At 42.3% G+C, this 24440-nt stretch overlaps 2 protein-coding genes across 3 annotated transcripts; both read left to right on the forward strand.

The window, feature by feature from the left end:
- The first annotated feature begins 1096 nt into the window (after positions 1-1096).
- Positions 1097-8124, forward strand: LOC105907273 (macrophage-expressed gene 1 protein-like). Its single transcript, XM_031581913.2, has 3 exons — positions 1097-1241; positions 5191-5785; positions 6308-8124. Exons 2-3 carry the CDS (start codon positions 5339-5341, stop codon positions 7922-7924), a joined length of 2064 nt encoding a protein of 687 aa, XP_031437773.1. The 5' UTR covers positions 1097-1241; positions 5191-5338; the 3' UTR covers positions 7925-8124.
- Positions 8125-8602: 478 nt separating this feature from the next.
- cep57l1 (centrosomal protein 57, like 1) lies at positions 8603-21362 on the forward strand. 2 transcript variants are annotated; one of them, XM_031581914.2, is made up of 11 exons: positions 8603-8754; positions 9528-9705; positions 10201-10410; positions 10826-11001; positions 11353-11451; positions 11601-11678; positions 12142-12237; positions 18764-18823; positions 19156-19472; positions 20092-20236; positions 20852-21362. In XM_031581914.2, exons 1-11 carry the CDS (start codon positions 8734-8736, stop codon positions 21038-21040), a joined length of 1569 nt encoding a protein of 522 aa, XP_031437774.1. In that variant the 5' UTR covers positions 8603-8733; the 3' UTR covers positions 21041-21362. The 2 variants fall into 2 exon arrangements, with proteins under 2 accessions (XP_031437774.1, XP_012691016.2); XM_012835562.3 differs by having other exon boundaries at positions 8604-8754; positions 10198-10410.
- The last annotated feature ends 3078 nt before the right edge of the window (positions 21363-24440 follow it).

Genomic DNA, 24440 nt, shown 5'->3' on the forward strand with positions numbered 1-24440 from the left:
AAACCCAGTTTGGAGCGATTGCGCAATCCTAGGTGAGGCACTGCCTCATTAGCTCCCATAGACAATACATGGTGCCTAACCTGACCGCACGTCCCTTGTTTTCTCCCGTCTATTTGAATAGGACATGCGCAAATTCAGCGATTTTGATTATAAAAATGCTCGAAATGATTGGAATCATGCAGAAATTACACCTATTCCACAGATTAGTAGAGAAATATCAATATTTATTTTATTTTATAATTTTTTTTTTTTTTTACTTTTCAAGAAAACCTGCCTCATAGGACCGCACGTCCCTGTTACATACATGTGGTAATCAGTTGCTACTTTTGCCTCTGAGCCAACGTGTATTCATTTCGTGCGGCACAGGACATGATACTAACATTAATGTGAAGTGGAGTTAACTTGCAGCCAACACCACTGTATTACAAACACTGATAACACACACACATAATGAGAAAGTACACCTGGTGATTATCTCGCCTTTTGTCTTCCACTTTTGAATAATGTAAGTAGAAATATCTCCATACAGTAGATTTCCCCTCGTTTTGTATTGTTTTAAATTCTCTAGATGACGGTTTCTTTTTAACTATCTTCTCGTCACATGATCAAATAGAGACTTGACATTGGACAACAACATACATATTACCCAGCAATCATCATTGCAAATCAGAATATGACAAAAATACCAACGAAAATAAGCAAGTATTAATTTCATTGAATCGTTTTTTAATAGTTTCTGTAGTGTATGTAAGATAAGCATATCATTTTGTTATAGATTGCTACTATTTTTCCCACAAATAATACCTACCATGATGGAGATAAGTTTGCGTTTTCAAGTGAATATACAGCATTAGACACTTTCTCCATTGTAATGCTGGTTGTCTCCAAGACCCATGTGACTACACCTGTTGCACTTATCCAAAGTTGCGTGTCTGGCTAGTGACAGCAGGGAGATAAACAACTGACGACTTATAAACACTCAAAAACGCCATGGAGTAGCTCCTCTTCACAAAAAAACGTTGCTCCACCTACTGTTCTGGCGTGAATTGTTTTCAGCACCCACAGCTGACGGAGAAGTATAAATCAAAAAGAGTATGTCCGAATCCGTCCGCCCGCCCATCAGTAACGAGGACGACGCCGAAATATAATTCGACCTTTAGCGAGTAGTGCTGCTCTTTCTGCCTCTGCACGGATGCCGTGGATGAAACTGTTGCTGCTCAAAGAAAGCCTATCGTCTTCAGGTAGGCCCAAACTCGCCTCCTTCACGGAATCAGCCATCTTGTTTCAATTTATAATTTTCATTCGTTAAAGCAAAAATTGTTTTTCAAATTCATCCCCAGAATTTCTACAAAAAAGCCTTTTCTATTCTGCTCTCATTTGCGTTAGTCCATATATGCCCATACGGCTTCAATTCACCGACGTTATCTCAAACAATTAACATCGGGTTTCTAACCAAAAATACTCCGTCTTTCTTGTGTTCAAAATGTGCACAAAAAAGGTCTTCAAAAGTATAGTCCATCCAGATTGCATTTCATTCAATGGAAAGCGTACATGCCTCCGATGAAGTTTAATTGATTTGTTTGTTTGTTGCGCGCTGCCGCGTTGGCTTGTTCCTCAATGAAAACTTCGTAGTAATCCAAGGGTGCTTGTTCCAAGGGTAATCCACAAATATCCAGCAACGATCCATTCAAAGGTCCAAAGTTGTCACCATTGACTAAATCTTGCAAATTTGTTTGACCACTTCTTGGAGTTCCGGCGATTGTATCTTGACGCGTGATTTAAATAGAGTCCATGAGACGTGGATATAATGAACTTGTTTCCATTTATTTCGTACATCAAAAGTAAATTAAAGCATTAAAGTCTTTTTCACGGTCACGGTCAATGATGTTATGTGCAGGCCGGAACCGTCCACTCTCCTTGGCCTGGCACACCTTTATCCTAATGCAACCGTGACCTATAGGGGGCACACATACTCAAAAACAACTACAACGTCCTAATTCAAGATAATTCAATACAAATTAAATCACTAATAATAATATAGTCACACAAACTGAAATATCTACTCAAAAGGACTCAAATGGCTCCTACAATACAATAGTTATTAATTATTTTTGTGTTTACTATATCAGTATGCTACTTATGCACTAATTTTCCAATAGGCTACCAAGGAAAATTATATGCTACCCTCAAGGTCCGAAATTAACATCCACCAAGCGCCAAATACGTGTAGATTTAGCATTTGATGTGTACGTTGCGGAAGCCTTTTGCATAAATATATCAGCATTGATGGCTTAGCGCCAGTAAGATGAATGTTACATTAGCTCTAGTCCTCACACAACAATAGCTGCTTGCGTAGCCTACTACCTAGCGTTAACGTTACTACAGAGGTACAGTGCGTGAAGGACAAAGCTCTCAACAATAGCCTGCATTTGTTGTTAGTAATAAAACCTTGAAATTGGAAGCAATTGTAAACCATGAAATATCCAGGATCCACACCACTTGCATTGTGGTCTCTCGTGCTCAAACTCAGCCTCTCCATAAAGCACAGGCATTTAAACAACTCAGACATGTCATGTTGCACTTTGTTGCACATTGCTTTGTTGCACTGTTCTAAACTCGTCATTATCAATACAAAATACAATTATTATTCGCTTAACCTACAGTCTGCTGTGACCACTGATTTTATTAACCACCATAATGTGTTATTATGCAGATTAAATGTAGGCTATGCGGCTAAGCTATACGTTGCTAGATGGATCTCGACTTCTGTCTTCTGTCACTTTATACGCATGCTCCATGTCTTCTTCTCCGTTTTCTTCAGTTGTCTGTAGCACCGTTACAGAGCCACCAACAGGCCTGGGAGATATACTACAGCGGATTCAATCTGATCCGCTCCGTTCATGTAAACGCACATTTTTCTTGACACGGCTCCGTGTATACGTGATAAAAAAATGAATCCAAAAATGAATCCGGATTCAGTCAATCTAGGGTTCGTGTAAACGTGGCATAGAGTCGGACCAACGACCGGTTTACAGTCACTACGCGGACATTGATTACTTTAATTGTGAATTTATTGCAGAACATAAGGCCGTTATAACACAGGCTACTAACACAACAAATACTGTGGCTGCTTCCCACAGAACTGCGAGCACGAAAAAGGCTCAACAAGTAACTTGTTCTCTTATCCAGGTGTCCCCGCCCCCTGGCTACTCTGCCAGCCCCCCGCAGTGCATGGCAACCCGTGCATATGCTGCAGCGGCTGGCAGAGAGCAAGGACAGGCACACAGACAATAGAATGAACATGAACATGAACACATTAATTCAATGCACACACATGCAGGTCGTTTAGATGGGTGGGTGTGGCTCATATATCTGCAAGTCAAGTACACTACTGTAAGTGTGTCCAGCTTCATTTTCCCCTATAAACCAAATGACAAAATGTCTTTAGCCACAGCTGGAATGCATGACCAAACTAAACATGCTGCATAAATTATCCACAGCAAACTAAACTGAGAAGTCAAATTTGGGGTATGTCTATATTTGCTTTACGTTCTGCAATGGGAAAATCTGAAGGTATTGTGTATGTACATGAACACAGTAGGAAGATCGCACTAACTATGGCTCCGCATTCAACTCGTAGTTTTTTGTTTAATATTATTTGTATTGTTTTTATTTTTGGACGTGCTGCACTGTTGCTCATACAGTATGATCTAGCACTTTTGGAAGTTGGTTCGTCACTGGACACAAACTTTTTCTAACTTACCGGAGTACAACGGCAATGAAAGGCACAAGCTTATGTCAGTATCATCCTCACTTTGTACCACATCAGCGATGCAAGAGATGAGTTAATTTTGGATGGTACAGGACATTGTGAACACCGTAGAAGATTGTAAATGGGAAGCAAGCTCTTGCCATGGCATTTACTAGCTCAATGAAATTACCCCAGTTCAAACAAAGAGCAGATTCATCATGCCCACGAAATGCCAGGTCTTGCTTTCCAAAGTACACCACACTGTTGAGCCTCTTCATTATCTCACGTTTTTAGTTACCTGGCTATTGTGCTTTTGGATGCTTATGGCAACTGCTTTATCAAAGGGCTGGTCAATCCTTATTTTGCCGAAAAGCTTTAATCTAAGACTACATGTAAGGTGGGATGTCAATTGCTCTAACCAAATTGGATAAATCTGCAAAGCCTGTGGTAACCTCAGGATTTCTAGCACACACAGCTGTCCTATCAAACAGCACACATAGCCAACAGTATAGCCTCTTCTGTCGTGCTAGCAGTTAACCATGCAGTCTTAGCATTCGTTGGGTCAAAAAAGTTCTCACTTTCTTGCTGTTTTTTAGCACTTTTAGTCTGCCCCAACCCTTTCTCTTCAGTATTAAGCTGTTGCACAAATGGCAACCTAACAAAATCGTTTTGCAACGAAAAATCCAAATTCACATCCATTGACTACGACAATGATCTCTGACCACTCTCTCTCTGGTTGAAATTCAGTGTATTAGTTGCTCATATTAGAGAGCAACCCATTGGTGAGACGACAGCGGCAGGTTGAAGTTCCTTACCCGCCCACTGACAATTTACTGTATTTTTTTTTAGACTCAAAGCATTCCTGGGCCGTTTGGTAATCCATCCCTGCCTGGGCCTCCTCTACACTCACGGCCCAGTCAGAACAGTATAAAGCCTGTTTTATGGTCGGCCTTTAACGCACACACACAGAGCCCTCTCCGTGGCCTCACAGTTTTTTTTTATCTATCCGTCGAAATGACTGAGAGCCCACGGAGACCGAAGGGCTGTGATTGGTCCAACCCATGCTGTTTACCTTGTGGGTAGTAGCATGCTCAGACACCTCGCAAATCCCCTCAGATGTATTTTTCAGTTACAATAACAGGGGTTTTTACATTGCACAGTGTCTATTTCTCGGTCATTTAAAAAAAACGTCCATCTTTTTTTTTTAACTCACAAGTTTGGGTTCACAAGTCCGTTGAAGCAACTGCGTGGCCAGTCGTAGAACGCAGTCGTAGAAGCATATTTTGGCCTTAACACTCAACTGTGATTGGGGGGGGGGTTAGCGGTTAGTGAGAGAGCAAGTGTGAACAAAGCATGAACTAGTCTGGCATCCTCTTTGCTTGAAGTGCTTTGTTGTAGGGAGCTATCTGTGGTTAACTAGATCTATTCTTTCTTTCAAGGACTTCTATGAAACAAGTTAAACAACCAAGGAAGTCACACAAGGCTTTGCTGTGTCTACATTATTCGTGTTCAGAAGTCCTACAACCAGAGTAAACCAAGTACCTTACAGAGGGTGAAGACTTGAGTTTCGTTCCATTATAGACTGAGATGGACCCAAGACTGGCCTGTCTAATTATCCTTGCTGTCCTGCATTACGGTTCCGTTTGTGCACCACCTCACCCTAGCAATGGACTAAAGGAGTGCCGCAAGAACCTCAGCCTCCTAGCTCTGGAGGTCCTACCCGGTGGAGGCTGGGACAACCTTCGGAACCGGGATATGGGTCGAGTCATGAACTTCAGCTACTCCCAGTGTCAGACCACCGAGGATGGTGTCTATCTCATCCCAGACAAGGTGTTTGTCATGCCGCAGAAGATAACTGCCGTGGAGAGAAGCTCTGAGGTTTTGGAACACTGGCTGGACTATGAAAGCTCAACCTCTAAAACCATCAATGCAGACGTTTCTTACTTGTCAGTGCTGAATGGCAAGTTCTCCACTGAAAGCCAACGCGCCAAAACCTATCAAGTGCGGGACAACTCTGTGACATCTCGTGTGCAGGTACATTGCCTTCATATTTAATTATATAATCATTTCTCCATACTCTATTGATATGGAGTTCACCTGAATTTGTGTACAAATGTCCTCAAAGCAGCACAACGGAGTAATGGCTAATCGCTAACGAGATGCTAGCGGCTAAACCTAGCGAAACCTGTTGAAATTTGCTTACTTTGACACTATGACAAACTCTTTTTTTTAAAGCTGTTATTTTAAGGTAAAATAGCCAATCCTAACCCTAACCCTGAAGTACAATTGCTACATACTGTTACTTTAATATACCCGTAAGTATTCCCAACAAAGGTTTCAGGTTGTATACATCCAAATGAGTACAGTAATTTGTAATTAGTATTTTGGAATAGATAGGGCACTTTCTAATAATGATTTACATGAATAATGTGTAAATCAATTGTGCAAATTTCAAATTCATGTACATCAACTGCTCTCTGGATAGCATATATTCCTTTGTGAACTTGTATTGGTGGCTTCTATTTAATATGCATTTCCATTTCTATGTGTTGGCAGGTGCGCAACCACTTATACACAGTGAACACCTATCCCGACTTCAACCTAGACACACGTTTCATACAGCAAGTAAAGGAAATAGCAGACGCACTGCAAAAGAACCAAACTCGAAACGCAACATTCCTTTCGGATATGATGGTGGTTAATTATGGCACCCATGTGATCACCTCAGTAGATGCAGGGGCCACTCTAGAGCAGGAAGACTATGTTGAATCATCTTATTACCACAACAGTGAAAAAACTCAACTGTCTAGATCAGCCGGTCTGAGCTTTTTCAAAGTCCTCAAGTTTGACATGGACACGAAGGAGAGTCAGGAGACTCTTTCTTACAAGACTCACCTCGCACACTCACTAACGCAAAGCCACGGGGGAACCTCTTTCTATCCAGGGATCACTTTAAAGACCTGGCAAGAGAGCACGCTGAACAATCTTGTTGCCATTGACCGAGCAGGTCTTCCTCTCCACTATATTCTGAACAGTGCAACTCTGCCAGACCTCCCAGAGACCACTGTAGAAAAGGTGGCCCAGTCTGTGCGCCAGGCCATAGAGCTGTACTATGACGTTAATAAACGGCCAGGATGTGTAAACATAAGTTCACCAAACTTCAATTTTCAAGCCAATGTTGACGATAACTCTTGTGTAGGCCCAGCGACCAACTTAAGGTTCGGTGGTGTTTACCAAAAATGTACCAAACTCACTCAAGATGCAGATGCTATTTGTGCAGTGCAAGAACAGAAGAACCCAGACACAGGGGCCTTCTCATGCCGTGAGCCTTATTTCCCCACACTTCTACAGTCTGTCTTGATTGAGGAGGTTTACAGTCAAACTGACCAATACAAAGATTGCGCTGATTTTTGTCTTTTTGACTGTTGTGTTCAATATTCGCGTGTTAACCATTATGTTAGGAGAGCAAGTGCTGAGACCTACTGGTGTGCCACAAGTCAGGCTACAAAACCGTACTCAGGGTACCTCTTTGGTGGTCTATACAGCCCAAGTCTGGAGAATCCATTAACTAGGTCTAAGGGGTGTCCAGTTCATTTTTTCCCACTGAAATTTCTGTCCAATGGTTTAATGGTTTGTCTGAGTAACGATTATGAACAGGCTACTTCACTTTCCGTGCCCTTTGGGGGCTTTTTCAGCTGCAAAGCTGGCAACCCCCTGGCACGGTCTGAATCTCGCTGCCCACCACAGTTCAGCCAGCACCTCGCCACAATAAGCGACGGGTGCCAGGTTCTGTACTGCGTGAAGTCTGGTGCATTTACAGGTGGCCGGCTGAAACCCATCCACTTGCCCCCATTCACTCACCCAGCACTTATCAGAAAGGTTGACAACACCACGCTGGTTATGATAACCGAGGGAGATCAGGTGTGGCTCAGGACAGGAGACTCAAATTCATGGCAACAGGCCAAGCCAGGGGAGGTGGGAAACTATGTGAGACAGCTCCACGCATCCACATCAAAAGGGGGACAGATTGTCGCAGGCTTTCTTGCCACATTTTCAATCATCCTGGCCATTGGCATAGCGTTCATAGTGCAGAGAAAGTTCAGGAGCTTGTATCACAGTCGCAGGGAAGGCTATGAGGCTTTTTCTGACACTCGGCGAGAGCCAGAGGTCTAGAAAGAAGAGCGGATTACATTCTGTGTGTTCATTACTACCCACTGTACCCAGATGACAATGATTCATTATAGCTTTTACAGGTTTTATTAGGTTTTCTTCTTTCGGGGTATAAATGGGTTATATAACGTAAGCTCACGTACGTTCATAATGATATTCATGTACATTTACACAGTTTTGTCAAAAGTATTTAATAAATAAACACTTTGTGAAAACTTTGTGCCTGCTCTTTATGGGAAGACTTTGTTAAACAAAAAGACATTAATAAACACACCAAATCCACCAATTTTGACAAGTGCTAAATACTTATTTGTAACTTTCTTCAGAGACAACTTGGACTAGAGTCTAAATTGAGACTGATTTATTTCCCCTTTTCAGGTAAATACCATCCTTTGCATAGAAGTTGTAATCATATTCATCTCTCTTTTTTTTTAGGCTGCTGATATCCTATTTTCATTGATGAAGTAAGCTTCACTTGCTATTTTGCTGACCTTGGCCATAAGTAAAGTTAGTCAAGTAGGCCGTAGACTTACACAAGGATATACATGTCCATCTTTACTTTCACCAGAATCCTTTACCTAGGCCAGAGAAATCCTTCTGCCTGTGCCCTACGCCAACACAGAGCTGCGCAGGAGAGGTTGTGCGCAGGCGGAAGTAGTATTTTCACAGAGCGGCAAGTAGGGAGGGATTTTTAAAAACAGAACGTCAAAAACAGCTGTGCTAATCCAGAGCATACAAAATATAGTATGTTATATTATCAATGATTTAGCGGTATTTAACATAATCCCCTCAAAAGTATTATTTTAGAACGTATGGATAGCTTCCGTGATCAGGTGAGAGTGCAGTTATCCTCAGTCGGCCATGAAAGCCATTTTATATGCAAATAATTGTACTATGCTCATGTTAACGTTAGCATAACAACATTGCTAGATAGATAGCACAATCTGTGTTAACTAGCACACACATTAAAACGGTTAACGTTAGCTAGGTTATTGGATATGATTTACGGGGCTGCTTTGTTATGGGAAGTCAATCAGTGTTTTTTTTAGTAAAAGGCTGTGTTTCATGATACTGCCAGCTTGTTAGCTAGCTAACTTTAGTTATCTCTAGTTAGCAAAGACTGTTCATGAGGTAAACTAGCGGTGAAACTAGATGCATCATATGTTATTAACGTGAGAGTAACTGAGAGGGAACTTTCACTAAAAGTTGAGCTTCTTTTGTCAAACAAAACGTTGCTTAAAGTGCTTTGTTGTAGGGAGCTGTCTGTGGTTAACTTACCTTTATTCTAACGTTACTTGCTTGCCAGACAACGTGAACTGGCCAGGTTAACCTGTCCAGCCCTCGATAGCGAACGTATTTTGCCGAATGTCACTACCAGTAGTACCACATAATTTCTAGGCGGTCTCTGAGCCTACTGAGCTAGCTACATTTACGTTAATATGGAAGCAGAATGTATACTGTTGTTGAAGGATGCTGTTGACGTTCATGGCTAATGTTGTTTTTAGTAATATTAGCTAACTATGCTATTTTTTAAACTGCGCTCATAGCTGATGTTTGTTCGGATCATCTCCATCGAATTGTCCAATAACTACATTCCCCCTCTCAGAACATCTTTGACTCCCCCTCCAAGCAAAGCTATGTGGGTAGTTTCTACTTGCCACCGGAGAAGCTCTCATGCCATGGATTTGTGAGGGGGGCTGTGGAGCCTAGAGCCAAAAGCGGTACGATACTACAGGACATAGATGCAGAGACATACCGATGTGCACCAGACTCAGGGAGCAGAGGTACGCCAGAATTATGAAGGAGTCAAGAAATGCTTCCAATGTCTTTACATATGTGATGATGCTTACACTCATGTTTAGCTCATGGAAATGGATGGTTACTGCCCGTTCTAAGTTTTGAGGAGCAGTAAGGTATGGGGGAGGTGAGTGATGAAACGATGTTAATTTGCTGTAATTTACCTCACCTCTGATTTCCTGATGCTTAGTAGTTCCTTAGTAGCACAGTATTTTGACATGAGCAACTATATGGTTGTAAATGTGAATCAACCACTTCCTTCCCAAATATAATCCTGATACAAACATCCTACTGATACTTATTTAATTTTGTTGGATTTGGAATACCGTCTTGCAGTTTCATTTTGGTTTATGTGTTATCAGATTATGTGTACTGGAAGCGTCCACACCTACAAATTAACAAACTACAATAACAACAAGATGTCTAAACACTCCAGCAGTCACTTCGCAATCACTCATGCATGCTTGTGTGTTTGGCAGCAGTGATCGCTGCGTTGCGCACGCTGCAGGAGAAGATGCGGCGCCTGGAGCTGGAGCGGGCGCAGGCTGAAAAGAACGTGCAGCACTTCGCTGAGGTCACGCAGAAGCACGCCAGCAGCAGCGCTAGCAGCAGAGCCACCACTGCAGCCGGCAGTATCAGAGCGCAGGAACAACCACGCACAAGGGGCGACCCAAACAGCAAGCACCGGATGGGTAAGAGTCTGTGTTTTGTTCTCTACATCCATGTATGGAGGACTTCCTGCATGACACTGTGAACTGGGCCCAAACCCAACAGGAACAGCCTTTACTGCACAGCGTTCCCAAATATATTGCCAAAATACATATATAGTGTAACACATATAATGTATATGTAACCTATATACTATACAAAATACGGTTGGCAAGCAACCTAGTCAGCTCACACGTTTGGATTAAATGTTCATGTTGACCTATTGGAACAGTTGGACTGAGTGCAGTTTGTGTGTGTGTGTGTGTGTGTGTGTGTGTGTGTGTGTGTGTGTGTGTGTGTGTGTGTGTGTGTGTGTGTGTGTGTGTGTGTGTGTGTGTGTGTGTGTGTGTGTGTGTGTGTGTGTGTGTGTGTGTGTGTGTGTGTGTGTGCGCGCCATAGAGCTTGTCACACAGCTTCAGTCCACTGAGAGCCGCTGCTCCCTGTTGGAGAAGCAGCTGGACTACATGAAGAAGACGCTTGAGAGTGCTGGGGAGGTGTCACATACACCCCCTCCTGCTAAGACACACACATCTGCAGAGAGACGTGCACACATGCCTACTGAGAAAAAGGCACAGGTAAGAGCTCATCTGTACAAGGATGCACAGTGACTTTGTATTTAATTTTTAGTCACTACTTCAATTTAAACAGAACTTTAGATATGTTAGCTCTAGATGTAACAAATGCCTAAAGTGTGTTACCAATCCTCCTGTTACTTACCAATTGTCCGCGATCAAATGCAAATCAATTCATAACTGTTATAAAATGCCGTTTTCTAGATGTTTTTGTTGATATTCTGTCTCTCACTGTTAAAATAGACCTACCATTACAATTATAGAGCACGCATTTCTTTGCAAGTGGCCAAACTTGCAAAATCGGCAGGGGGTCAAATACTTATTTTCCCCACTGTGTATGTGTGTTGTTTACAGAAGGACAACTCTATAGATGACATCCATTTGCAGCTAAACAAACTGGAGAAACTGGAAATGGAGTGTGTTAAGCTCACCAACACACAGTCTTTGGCGGAGGTACACACACACACACACACACACACACACACACATATAGAGACTGTCTGCTGTAGTACTAGCATCACTCTCCCTTATCTTGCAAAGCCACTGACCTTATGTTATCACTCACTTATTGTGTGTGTGTGTGTGTGTGTGTGTGTGTGTAGAGGAAGATCCAGTTGCTGGAGGAGAAGCTACAGGAAGAGGAAAAGGAACGCAAACTCATCCAACAGAAAGCTGACGAGGTTTGATGTGTAAACACTAAATACTTACATCATACATACACACATAGATATATATATACAAGTGTGTGTGTGCATCCATCCATTGTATTTTTTGATTGTCAAATTTGGGGGGAACACTGCCATGAAAAGCCAATGGTGTGAAGTAAAGACCATTTAGAGGTGGTGAAGGATTTCTGTGCACTGGTGTAGTGGTCTAGATGGAGATAAAGCACACCGTGGGCTGTATTGCCCTGTAATGTTGATGTAATAAAGTGATGGATTTGTCTAAGTAGAGAGCTAAACAGGCGTCTTTGTTTCTCCGAAGTTGTTTTGAGTAACTTTTGACTGCACTTCCGACACACCATGGAATAAGACACAGAGAGTTCCACAATTCAGAATCTGCCGTAAACAGATAGATTGATGTGTGGTGTAAACGTATACACATACAACCTTATTAACAACAAATGAATGATGTTTACTTCAGCTCGAGAGAGAACTACAGGTGAATCTTCTCATGCAGTCAGCATCAGTGGCTGCGTCTAAGCCATCCAAGAAAAAGAAGGAAAAGTTACCCATCAAGGTACAGCTTGATCTCTTATTCTCTCTCACTCTTTCTGCATTCAGTTCACTTGCTTTCTATCAGCCTTGCAGGCAAATTCAGAAATTCATTATTATCCCCATCTGCATGCTTTACTCCTAGTGGCGTATTAGCAGGAAATGGTCACTAGGGGGAGCTGCCATACAGCATTGCAAGAGGAAGGCTTTCCCCCACATTGATACAGTGCCTTATAGTCTAGTAGCCAGCCCATAGGGCCCCATTGTGAACCCGGAAATGTTGAGTACACCAAAGTTTTTTTGCAGAAATGTGAAGTATGGGTCCCCAGTATACAGAAACTGCCGGATGCTAATTTACAACTGTTGAGCAATTTGCATAATTAGCATAATTAGCATTTTTAGCTTAATCGTCCAATTTGACCACATATTTTGCACTGTGTGACCAATTTCTACAATATTGGAGTCTTTTTAGAGGTTGTAGAGGATGCTGAATTTAATTCTGGTACTTTCAGACATCAAAATGGTAATTGCATAACAATTTTGGATACATTTAGACAGGTTTTTGATTAATTTCGGATGAAATATAAGGTTATTTTCATGGTGAACACAATAAACTCACATTCCAGAATCACAAGAGCTCCTACTCTTTGATGTGAATGTTGATCACCTACATTTGTTTACATTTTACATGAGGTACGGTCATGTTTTTATGCAAATAAGCTGTTGTAATAAGCATGTTGTAAAGCAAGGGAGCATAGTCCAGATGGATAACTTGACATATACGTGAAATGAAGCACCTTTCTTCCATTGCAAAAGATGACCTTCTTTCCGGAAGTCATGTGTGCCGCTGTCATGGTAAAAAGAGCCCGGGTGCCAAAAAGTGCCCGGGTGATGTAATATTGGCTTTCGAACGACTCTTGAGTGACAGTTGCTATACCAACGTTAGCATTACGTCACCCGGGCTCTTTTTGGAAGTCAGACTACCTCAATAACGCGATTTACCCCAGAGCATCTCGCATTATACTTCGCTACCTGAGACCAGCTTGCCTGTATTTTACCTGCAATAAACCATGTGCTTGATGTTTGACTGTGTTAGGAAAGTTGTTGACTCACAAGTTTGTTATAGTGTCAAAGTAAGGAAATTTCAACCGGTTAAATCGCCGCTAGCATCTCGTTAGCAATTAGCAATTCCTCCTTTGGCTGGGGCACATTATTTTGCTTAGTGTATAGCTAGCAAGCTAGTATGAACTCTCCCAAGTTTTTTTCTAAATAGGCCTATATCAACAAATAATGGTAGATCTTAAATTATTTAAGATGTTAGCAAATGAACTGGCAGGCTTGCTAAAAAGGTAGATGAACAAGCACCGTATATTATTTAAGATGTTAGCAAATGAACTGGCTGGCTTGCTAAAAAGGTAGATGAACAAGCACCGTATAGTATTTAGGATGTTAGCAAATTAACTTGCTGGCTTGCTTAAAAGGTAGATGAACAAGCACCATATATTATTTAAGATGTTATTAAATGAACTGGCTAGCTTGCTTAAAAGGTATATGAACAAGCACCGTACCGTATATTATTTAAGATGTGAGCAAATTAACTGGCTGGCCTGCTAAAAAGGTAGAACAAGCACCGTATATTATTTAATATGTTAGCAAATTAACTGGCTGGCTTGCTAAAACGGTAGATAAACAAGCACCGTATATCAGTATATTTTCTCCTTTTTATAAAAACGAATTTCTACTCTAAACAATTTCAATTGAAATGCAAATGATGATGTAAACGGCTAAAATGGAACACTTTATTTACCGGGTAAAAATGTGTTTAGCCACAATATATAGCGATTCAAAAAGTAGTATTGACTGCAAATGTTGATGTACAGCAGTGGTCACCAAACTTTTTTGGCCAAAGATCACAAACTCTGCCTTGGTGACAGGCAAGATCTACCTATTGAGGCGTTGAGAGAAAAAGACTGTCCAGACTGTACTTACAACTTAACTTTTTATTTAGCCTAATTGTAATTGAGTGAAATTAAACACTTTGGTCCAGCTTTCAAATTGATGTGACCAAGAACACACTAAATCACTTAATTTCAGTGCAACATAAAAAGGAAAATAGTTGTTAACCGCACACAATATGAACAAGAAAAAACACATTTGCAATGAGCAGGCTGGATATGAACTGCTTTATTTATCAACTCAAGTTACAAAACAACACTGACAATCTTTGTTTTCAGATCATTTGACAGTTGTTTTGAGGCCCCCATGTTGCCACTCTTCAGAGGAGAATCAAGGAGAAGCACATCTTGCAATTGGCTACCTTAGATAGTTTTTCTAATGATTGAATGGACCTTTCTATGGAATTGAAGGCTTAACAAGCTAATCAGACTAATTATGTGTTGCAATTATTCAGTATTGAGTAGTTACAGGTAATCAAATCATGAAAATGATTAGGGTGCCTAAATATTTGCACAGCCTATTTTTCACATTTGATTTAATTTCAAATACTGCTACACTAAATATCTTTGTCTGGAAAACACCCCAGTACTCAGTGTTAAATAGAAAATGAATAATATACCACTGTGATCTTTTTTTGGTGAAGACAGAGTAAATTATCATGCAGCCTCAGAGGGTGCCAAAACTTTGAATACGACAGTATGCGTGCATATTAATATTTCGAAAACCAACACGGTAATTGGAATGAAGTGGGAGTGGCAGATAACTAACATAAGCGCAAACGTACTCATGTAACGTCACCTTTAACATTAATATTAATATTTAGAAACACGTTGCAGTGTTAAACGAGTCGTCGACAAATATCTGTCTCGAAAACCGTTCATTTGGGTAAGCTAATACATAACGTTAATCTATAAATAGACTTAGGATATCGGTTTATTTAACAAACTGGCCGATAATCAAGATAACAACGACATCCAAGAGAGCTCGAGGATGTTATGCACGCGAGTTGAGCCTAGTTGCGAGCTGTCAGACTGTTGGAAATCTCTCTACATTGGTCAGACATTCTGCAACTTTACCCAATCCGACTGAACATGTTGAACTCTTCGACAGTACCTGACAATGACCAACAAACACCAACTGCTGGCGCACACTGACCCAACTGTCGGTGCTTGTTGGCGTTTGTTGAAGAATGTTGGCGTTTGACGGGGCAGTGTGCAAGCTGTTTTAGAAGGGGCATTTAGTGGGAAGGCCTGAATTTGTGAGAAATCGTTGGTGATTACGTTCATATCAACTCTACGGACATCCTCAGATTTAAATAGCTGGCGTTCATGAATTAGGCGGAGATCTTTTCTGACGTTGGTCTTCCGAAGTCCGTTAGAAAACATTTCAGAAGACACTTCAGAAAATGTTCAATTTTTTTTTTTTTTCTGTATTTGAAAAAATAAATAATTTGGAGATCGACAGGGAAGGTCTTCGAGATCGACACGTCGATCGCGATCGACAGGTTGGCGACCTCTGATGTACAGGATACCGGCAGGTGTAGCTAAAACGGAATACTTAATAGTTTTAGGCACAATATTAAGTGACTAACAAGTAGCTGATGGCTTTCGAACGACTCTTGAGACTGACCAAAAAGTGCCCGGGTTACGTAGTGTCCGGGTTACGTAATGCTAAGCGTTGGTATAGCAACTGTCACTCAAGAGTCGTTCGAATCCCAATATTACATCACCCGGGCTCTTTTTGGCACCCGGTCACTTTTTGCCATGACACCGCCATTCAGATGGTGCACATGCAGTGAGTGCAGATATGTTTGGGGAGCAGACATGCATCAGGCAAGGGAAGGGAGCAGGCGGCATGAAGGGTATTTCAACCAACCCTAAACAGGTTGCAGTTTGCATCCAATCATTTGGCATATGTTCACATCTTTCTCAGTCATTGGATGACATGTACAGTGATAAAGTAGCATCAGAGAAGACTCTGTCCAACAGACACAAAGAGGAAGGTGAAGCACTACGGGAGTTGGATGCTGAGGACCGCTCTAAAATTGTGAGGATACTGTGGGATAGACGTGGATTTGATCGCACAAACACTCTAAGATCAAATCTGTGCATAAGTACGTTTTTATAAATGAGGCCCCTTGAGTTATTATTTGCTCGATTGTTGGTGGTAGGAGGCGAGAGAAAAGTGGAGCTCTCTTCTCTCTTCAAATATGAGCTTAACCCAGTCCCCTTGTCAATCATTGATGACAATGGATGCCTCCGAAAGGACAATATGTCAGAGCTTGTCCAGCAGCTTGGAATTCCAGTTTGCAATCCCCAGCCACCAGATGTTGTCATTGTGGATGCATCTCAGCTCATTTATCACGTGGTTTGGCCATCGTCTGGGACAGTGGCAGATCTTGCAGCCAGCATGGGACATCGGCTTAGTTGTTACAACACCCAAACATTTGTCATCTTTGACAAAAATATTTGCAGGTGTCAGCCAAGGACCATGAGAGACAAAGAAGAGCAGGGGAGAGCTCCACAGAGTACAAGCTCTCATTGACTACACCTCTACCTAGTCGAGCACAACAAGCAAAGGCTGAGCGAACTCCTGTGTACTTTCAATGTAAGATCGTGATGGTCAGTAAAGCTGACAGCATTGACACTCATGATGAGGCTGATATATCAGTTACAGTAAATCTTACATGTTAGATGCTGTCAGACATGGGGCTTCAACTGTTCACATTCTTAGTGACGACACAGATGTCTTTGTGATTATGGTTTATTGGTGTTGGAAGGCTGGTATCACAACTAACCTACAGATGGAAAAATGGAATGGCACTGTTCTCAGCATAAATGCAACTGCAAAGAACCTGGGTGACCATTGTTGTTCCATTCTGGCCATGCATGCTCTTTCAGGATGTGATACCACCTCATATCCTGTTGGGAAGGGAAAGGTATCTGCACTCAAGGCCATGACAGTTGTACCTGGCAAGCTTCTCCATTGTATTGGAGAGGCAGAAGCCACAGATTTACAGATCACCAAAGCAACAATCAGGAACTCTGTGACCTTGGATGCAGCTCGGTATGACATTTACCGAAAGCGCAAAAGGCCCCCAGCACTGAAAACACTACCTCCTACAGAGTGTAATATGCACCTTCATGGAAGACGTGCCCACCTACAGGTGCTCTTATGGAAAGCAGCAGACTAGGCTGATCCACCGGCTGTGGATGTCACTTTGTTTGGATGGGACAAGAAGATGGGCCTGAAGGAAGGAGAGGAACTGATTATGCCCACCCAGGATTCAAGTCCAGTTGCTCCTCCGGCTTTGTTAGATGTCGTCAGCTGTGGTTGCAGAGCCGGGTTTAAACCTTGCACATCAGCAAAGTGTAGCTGTGCAGCTGCAGGTCTGGCCTGTACCAGTTATTGTTCCTTCAAAGGCAATGATGGGATATGCTGCAACATACTCACTCAACAGCAAGAACACAAAGAGAGTGATGAAGGATCTGGAGAAGATGATGACAGAACAGACGAGGATAGTGAAGATGAGGAGGCTGCCTTTTGTTGATTAATTGTGAGGCATAGCCGTTTGCCTGAAGGTGGTAGCCAGTGTGTGCTTTTTGTGGTGCAGAGGTGAGGCCCTCTTGATTAGTCTTGCGTCTGGCGGGCTGACACGGGTTGCCCAGACTCAGTTTTAACTTTTGCGTCTGGCGGTGTTTTAACTGGGTCCTCGTTGGATCTTGCGGACCAACCTGGGCAGCCTTTCTGCCTTTCGGGCATGACCCTAACGACTTAAACTTCAACAGAGTTACGTTCCATACCGGTTCGTCATGTGGTTGGTGGTTACAATGCACACCGGTGCCCAGCAGTTTTTGAGGTAGTTTAACCGCGTTTAGTGGGTGTGCCAGAAGTGATACCCAATCACCATCAAAGTGTTTACATTGTGACTCTGGTGACATCTGTTCACCCTAGCCACCTCACAAGCAGACTGGCCTTCTCAGCTTCACCGCTCACATGAGGCAACAGGGTGTTTAACCCCAAGGAGTTTATTGCAATCACAATGCTTTTTCCTCCAGAAATGCAAATTTGAATCAGGAGTCAAGTATCAGGAGGGGATTCAGCTTCACTACACCCTGAAAAAAATGCTTTAACATTCACAAGAGCACTCATGATTCTGAAATCTAAGATTATTATGTTTACCATGAAAATAACCTTAGATTTCATCCAAAATTAATAACAAATGTGTCTAAATGTATCCAAATTTGTTATTCAATTACTATTTTAAAGTATGAAAGTGCCAGAATTGAATTCAGCATCCTCTAAAACCTATAAAAAGACTCCAATATTGTAGGAATTGGGCATACAGGGCAAAATATGTGGTCAAATTGGACGATTAAGCTAATAATGCTAATTATGCAAATTGCTCAACATATGCAAATTAGCATCTGGCAGTTTCTGTATACTGGGGACCCATACTTCACATTTCTGCAAAAAAACTTTGGTGTACTCAACATTTCCGGGTACACCTAGTTGGCTACTAGACTATTATGGGGCCATGTTGTTGAGGCTTTTGATTTGTTTCGTTTGTTCATTGCATTTGTTTTGTTTTGCAGAAATCAGAATCAGTTCCCAAGATGCCTTTTGCCAGACGTCCTCCTTTTGTGGCAGGGACTGTAAGTACACACACACACACACACCTAGAGGTTAACAATATGATATAATAACAAAAAAACATTGTGCAAAGCTAAGATCACAAGTGTATGTGCTGTTACTGATGAGGGCAATATGGTTCTAAAGGTGTGAGGGGGGGATTTTCTTTTTAGTTGGGGGGTTGTTTTGGGTTGTTATAATGATGTAACTTTGTGAAAACATGTGACAGCGGTTTAATAAAGAGGGTTTAAACCTCTCTCTCTCTTTCCCTCTCTCTCTATCTCTGTCTTTCCCTCTCTATCTCTGTCTCTCTCTCTCTCTATCTCTGTCTCTCCCTCTCCATGGTTTCTGTCAGTCCACCAGCCCCAGTCACTCTGTGAGTGCTAACCTGCAGAGCCTGTGCCATCTGCTCAAACAGCAGCAGCAGCAGCAGCAGCAGCAGCAGCAGCAGGGATGGCAGGAGGGCGGCCGCCGCGTGCGCGAGTGTGAGCGACAGCGACAACTTGAGCGCGAGGGCCGCGCGCCAGGGCGAGCAGGCTCCAGGGTCAGGCAGAGGTCGGAGGGGAGCAGGGGTCAGATTGACCAGTCGCCCCCCAGCAGAGAGGCCTCGCCCCTGGGCTGCCTCTCCCAGTTGCTTCTGACCCTGCAGGACGAGCTGGGACGCATGAGCTTGTAAGAGCTAGTCTGTCTGTCAGAGGACTATCTGCTAATGACATAAACTAATCACACACACTGACGATGGCTTAGGCCGAAACGCGTCTGTGAATAAACTGGTCGAAATAAGCAATGAGACAAGCTTGAGAGTGCGGTTTTTTCTACTTTAAGTTAACAGTCTTTTTCACTCGCACCTAAAATCGCCTTTATTTTGGAAGTAGAGCGCGCCTATCCTTACATAAACTAATCAGTGGCACTGATGCAGAACAATTATGTGACTAGTTGTACTGGTTACAGTGTATAGGATGAACCTTGTAAATGAATATCCTTGTAAATGTCAGTGTAAGCAAATTGGCTGTGGCACCAGAGGCCAAGTGTGAAGAGTGTGTGGGAGAGGTAGTGTGTACGCTGAGTGTGGTACTATCATGTAGTCATATCATATATTCAGTAGTTGGCAGTGCTGAGTTTTACCTACACTTCCACTGCAGAAGGGAAAACCCTGTCCGCTCATTCTAGCCTCCTCTTGGAGAGATTTCACTGGAGACTTTTGGTGATGAAGTGGATTATGCCAGAATACACTAATACACCTTTTTCTGTTTCCTGTTTGTGTGTTTGTGTGTGTGTGTTCCTGCCACAGCGAGCACCAGGAGCTGGTATGCCAGATCTCAGACACTAAGAGCAGGCGAGTGAGAGAGGACCTGGAGAGGGAGCTGGACGCACTGGTCATGAAGATGGAGGAGAAAGCCACACAGATCACACAAGTGCGCAAACACCAGAAAACAGTGAGTGAGTGTGTGTGTGCGTGTGCTTCAGAAAGATTGAGATGGTACATGTATATATGCAGGCATGGTCTATTTGCAGGTGATGGTCATTTTGCACCACAGATAAATGGAGAAAAAAATCAGGAAGGTTTTCTTTACCAAAATGCCCATGAAGGGAGAGAGAGCATGGCTTCACATAAAGCTTCATCAGCTTCCCTGACTAAAACAGAGAAAGTCTCCGGTTAAGTATCTCAGGTCTGACAGGAGAGGGTGATAATCAGCGGGCCTTGAGTCAGAAGAATCAGCAGGTCACCATCATGCCGTAGATGTCTAATGACGCAGAGAATGCCAGGAGTAACAGTGACACACTGAACTCAAACACAGTCCCAGAAACGTTCCATTCCTATCTCTAAGAACACAGGGACAGGATATACTCAGAAATTCAGGATCTGTACTGTCCGTTGCTTTGGATAAAAACGTCACCTAAATGAATACATGTAAATATTAAGAAAGTATGACATTTATAATAGCCTAGTGGTGTTAATGTGAGTAGGCACTGCTTTGTGCGAGTGTGTGTGTGTGTGTGAGAGTGTGTGTGTTTGTGTTTGTGACGTCAATCTTCTGTGTTTGTTGAAGGTGAAGAGTCTGAGGCAGCCATCGCAGAGCCCCAAGAAGCAGCAGCGCCCCACAGGGTCAAAGGTCAAGAAAGTGGGGTTGACTGGGCTGCAACAGTTAAGCCCCTCCCCCAAGAAGACACGCCCACATAGTGTATCACACAGTCTCTACTCGAATCTGCACAAAGATGACATCATTTGGGAAAGCTGATGGGAAACTAGGATACACACACGCACACACAAATCATTTTGCACTATAATAACATGGCCATATTGAAGGTAAAGGCCTCCAACATGCACAAGCAAGGGGCCATAGTTTGTGTGTTTGTTTGTTTTTGTGTGTGAGTGAGGGAGACAGGGCACTGGCTTTGTGTTTGATGAATTGACAACTACCATTGAAAGTGAGTTAACAAGATACATCCCAAGGGCTCTAAAATTATTCTCAATGTAATGTGTTTTATATTCTGTTCAAAAGTTGTTATTTTAAGTATTGTGTATTTTATGTTTTATTCTAAATAAAAACACCACTGAAATGACTGTAGACTTCTTTTAAATGCACACACACACACACACACACACACATAGCAGTGTACAAACCACAGCCTACCCATACAAACACACCCTGGGATAAAAATAGTAGTTTCAGGGCTATCGTGTGTCTGCCAAACCGTTTGGTAAAGCTGTGTGTGTGTGTATGTGGACTAGTCTCAGCAGAACCGAATAGGCTTGGATATCGGAATATTTCCTGATTATTAAGCTCTGAACTACAGTCCTATAAAATGTATTTTGGTCAGTTCAGCTGACTCCACACCAGTAAAGACTTGGAGCTTTACAGAAAGCTAAAAGAATGTCAGAGGAGACCACTACACCAGTGCACAGAAATCCTTCACCACCTCTAAATGCTCTTTACTTCACACCGTTGGTTTTTCATGGCAGTGTTCCCCAAAAGTTTATAAAAAAAAATACAATGGACACATACACACGCAATAAAATGTATTTTGGTTAAACTGCCTCAGCCTCTACAGCTACTACAGCAGAAAAGACTTGGAGCTTTACAGAAAGCTAAAAGAATGTCAGAGGGGATTTTATGACAGTATGAGGGGTGAACCCTTGCATATTTGAGGGAAAGAATAAAGGGTGTTCCAATAGCAGTGATGTCAAGAATGACAGTCACAGTCATGAGATAGCGCAGCTGACGTACACACACACACACACACTTTTGTCACTGGCTCCATTTTCCACACCAGTGTGTTACTTCCCTGGCATTCACCGTGTGCTGAGGAGTCATACACACACACACACAGACACACACTGAGGGGAGGATCTTGTGGAAAGTCTTGCACAGGCTCCATTCACTCATAAAGATCTGTGGTGTTCAAGAACCACACAGTGAGAGTTTTAAGATTTAAAAACGGAAAAGAGGTCAGATGAGCTCAAATAGAATTTGTACACTTTATATATAGGTGGAAGACACACACTCACACTCACACACACTCACACACACACACACACACACACACACAATGCATACAAGAGGTGAATCCTGTGCTTTGTCCAGCACTGCTTATCAGATTATGCTCTGTCTGTGGGGCAATTGAGTTAGGTGTGCAGAGTATGTGGCTTCAGTATTGGTATATTTCCCTGGAGACAGTGTGTTTGTGTTGATGGGGCTGTGCAGCATTCAGATATCTGTTTCTATGGGCCCAGTGGAAAATCCACTGCCTCCAGTTGTGTTCTGTTGTCGCGTTCTTTCGTGAAAACGTTTAGTGTGATGTGTATGCTTCACTGTGCTGCAACAGGGATCTCTTCGAGGTTGGGCATTGCTGTGCAGTTTTATGACTGCGGTATATACGCTTTTGTGTGCATTGGCTTGTGTATGTGAGCGTGAATCATTGACCATGTGTATTTATATTGGTGTGTCACCAGGATTCTATTCTTAAGTATATCAAAGGAGTGTAAGCTTGTATCTTGTGTACAATCTGTGAGAAGGAAAGAGAGAGAGGATGCTTTTGCTTTCTGGTCTGTCTGACTCCCTTTGTGGAGTGAATTCTTTTGCAAGTCATTCTTTTGCAAGTCAAACTCCCTTTGTGGAGTGAATTCTTTTGCAAGTCATTCCAGAATTATGCCGTTCAGATCTAGAATTCACACTGACTGCCATTTAAAATGTATCACTTCAGCTCGTTCATCATCAAACAGAACCTTCATGTAGTAACATTCTAATCACAAAAGAAGAGAAATACTCAAAGGCTTGCACACACAAGGCAAGGTTTTAACTGGGGATGGTGGCTTAACTAACAACTGGAAAACAGCTATGAAATCCCACATCTTCAGAAGTCCACGAATCCCTGTAGAAAAAAATAAACAGATTGATAAACCGGTGAGTTCGTTTTTTTCTTTAATTTGCAAGGTCACCCTTATAGCTACACCTGAACGCACACATTCAACAAACAAATTATATTCTGAAAACAAAAAGTAGGTCATCCTATGAAACACTTTTCAAAAGAAATGCAGTCACACACACACACCACTTCCCTTTCCTTCTTTCAATACACTGATCATTTTCTGCACAGTAAGCACACCCCGCTGACCTGAGGCAGACCACATATCCGGTTAGAGCCATGTGTGTGTGTGTGTGTGTGTGGCAAAGTGGGATGACCATGTGTGTGTGTGAGTTTATTACATGTGGCAAAGTGTGAAGACCGCTGTGTGTGTGTCTTCAGTCTGGGGCAGCTGACTTGTGTTCTAGGTGTTTCTGGCTTTGCTGGCCAAAACATAAGACACATAAAAACAAACCTGTATTAGTCACACACACAGATGTATGCAAATTGTGCCTGTGATAGCCTGTGCCCACTTCCTTTTTAATATCCTGTATCCACTTGTAATAGGTTATGGAGACAGAGAGAGGCGGTTCTCTGGGACCTCTTTTATATGGACTTGTGCATGTTTGTTCTGAATGGCTTTCTCCTAGCTCAGTCTTGTCTGTGTTTGTGTGAGTATGTTTTTATTTATTTGGAACCTCATTTGAGTTCTACAAGTTCTACAGCCCTACATGCTAGGTGACATCATCACTAATGGACTAATGGCATGGTGCGAGGCAGTCAAAGTATCAATTTAGAAATGTGTCCTAGAACTGGATGTTACCATTCCAGTTATACGTTTCTGTAATATCCCCCCCACACACACATTCACGCACAAATGAGTCACACAAACTGTTCTCACAATATTTATTTCATTGATTCGAACATTTTCAGTCTAATCGCAAAAACAAGAAGAACAAAAAGAAACCAAAAGGCAAAACAGAACTCAGGGGAAAGAAGAAGAAAAAAAAAAAAATTCACACACATTACAGCAGTGTGGCACATCCTTAAGGCAGCATCATGGCAATGTAAGCAACTTCAGCTACACACACTCGCATGAGTATGTGAGTGTGTATGAACACGCTTGTGTGTCTGTGTGTGAGAAGGTGTGCACGTGAATGCTTCTTTGTGGAATGTTACCCCACTGATTTATGACTAAATCAAGTCAAGGCAAAAAGGTGGGGGCGAGCGACAAAGTGAAACAATTTTCTGATTAAAACAAAGAATCAAATTGCAAGCACGAGGGGTTTTTAA

This window comes from Clupea harengus, chromosome 15, assembly GCF_900700415.2.
Source record: "Clupea harengus chromosome 15, Ch_v2.0.2, whole genome shotgun sequence".
NCBI classification, from domain to species: domain Eukaryota; kingdom Metazoa; phylum Chordata; class Actinopteri; order Clupeiformes; family Clupeidae; genus Clupea; species Clupea harengus.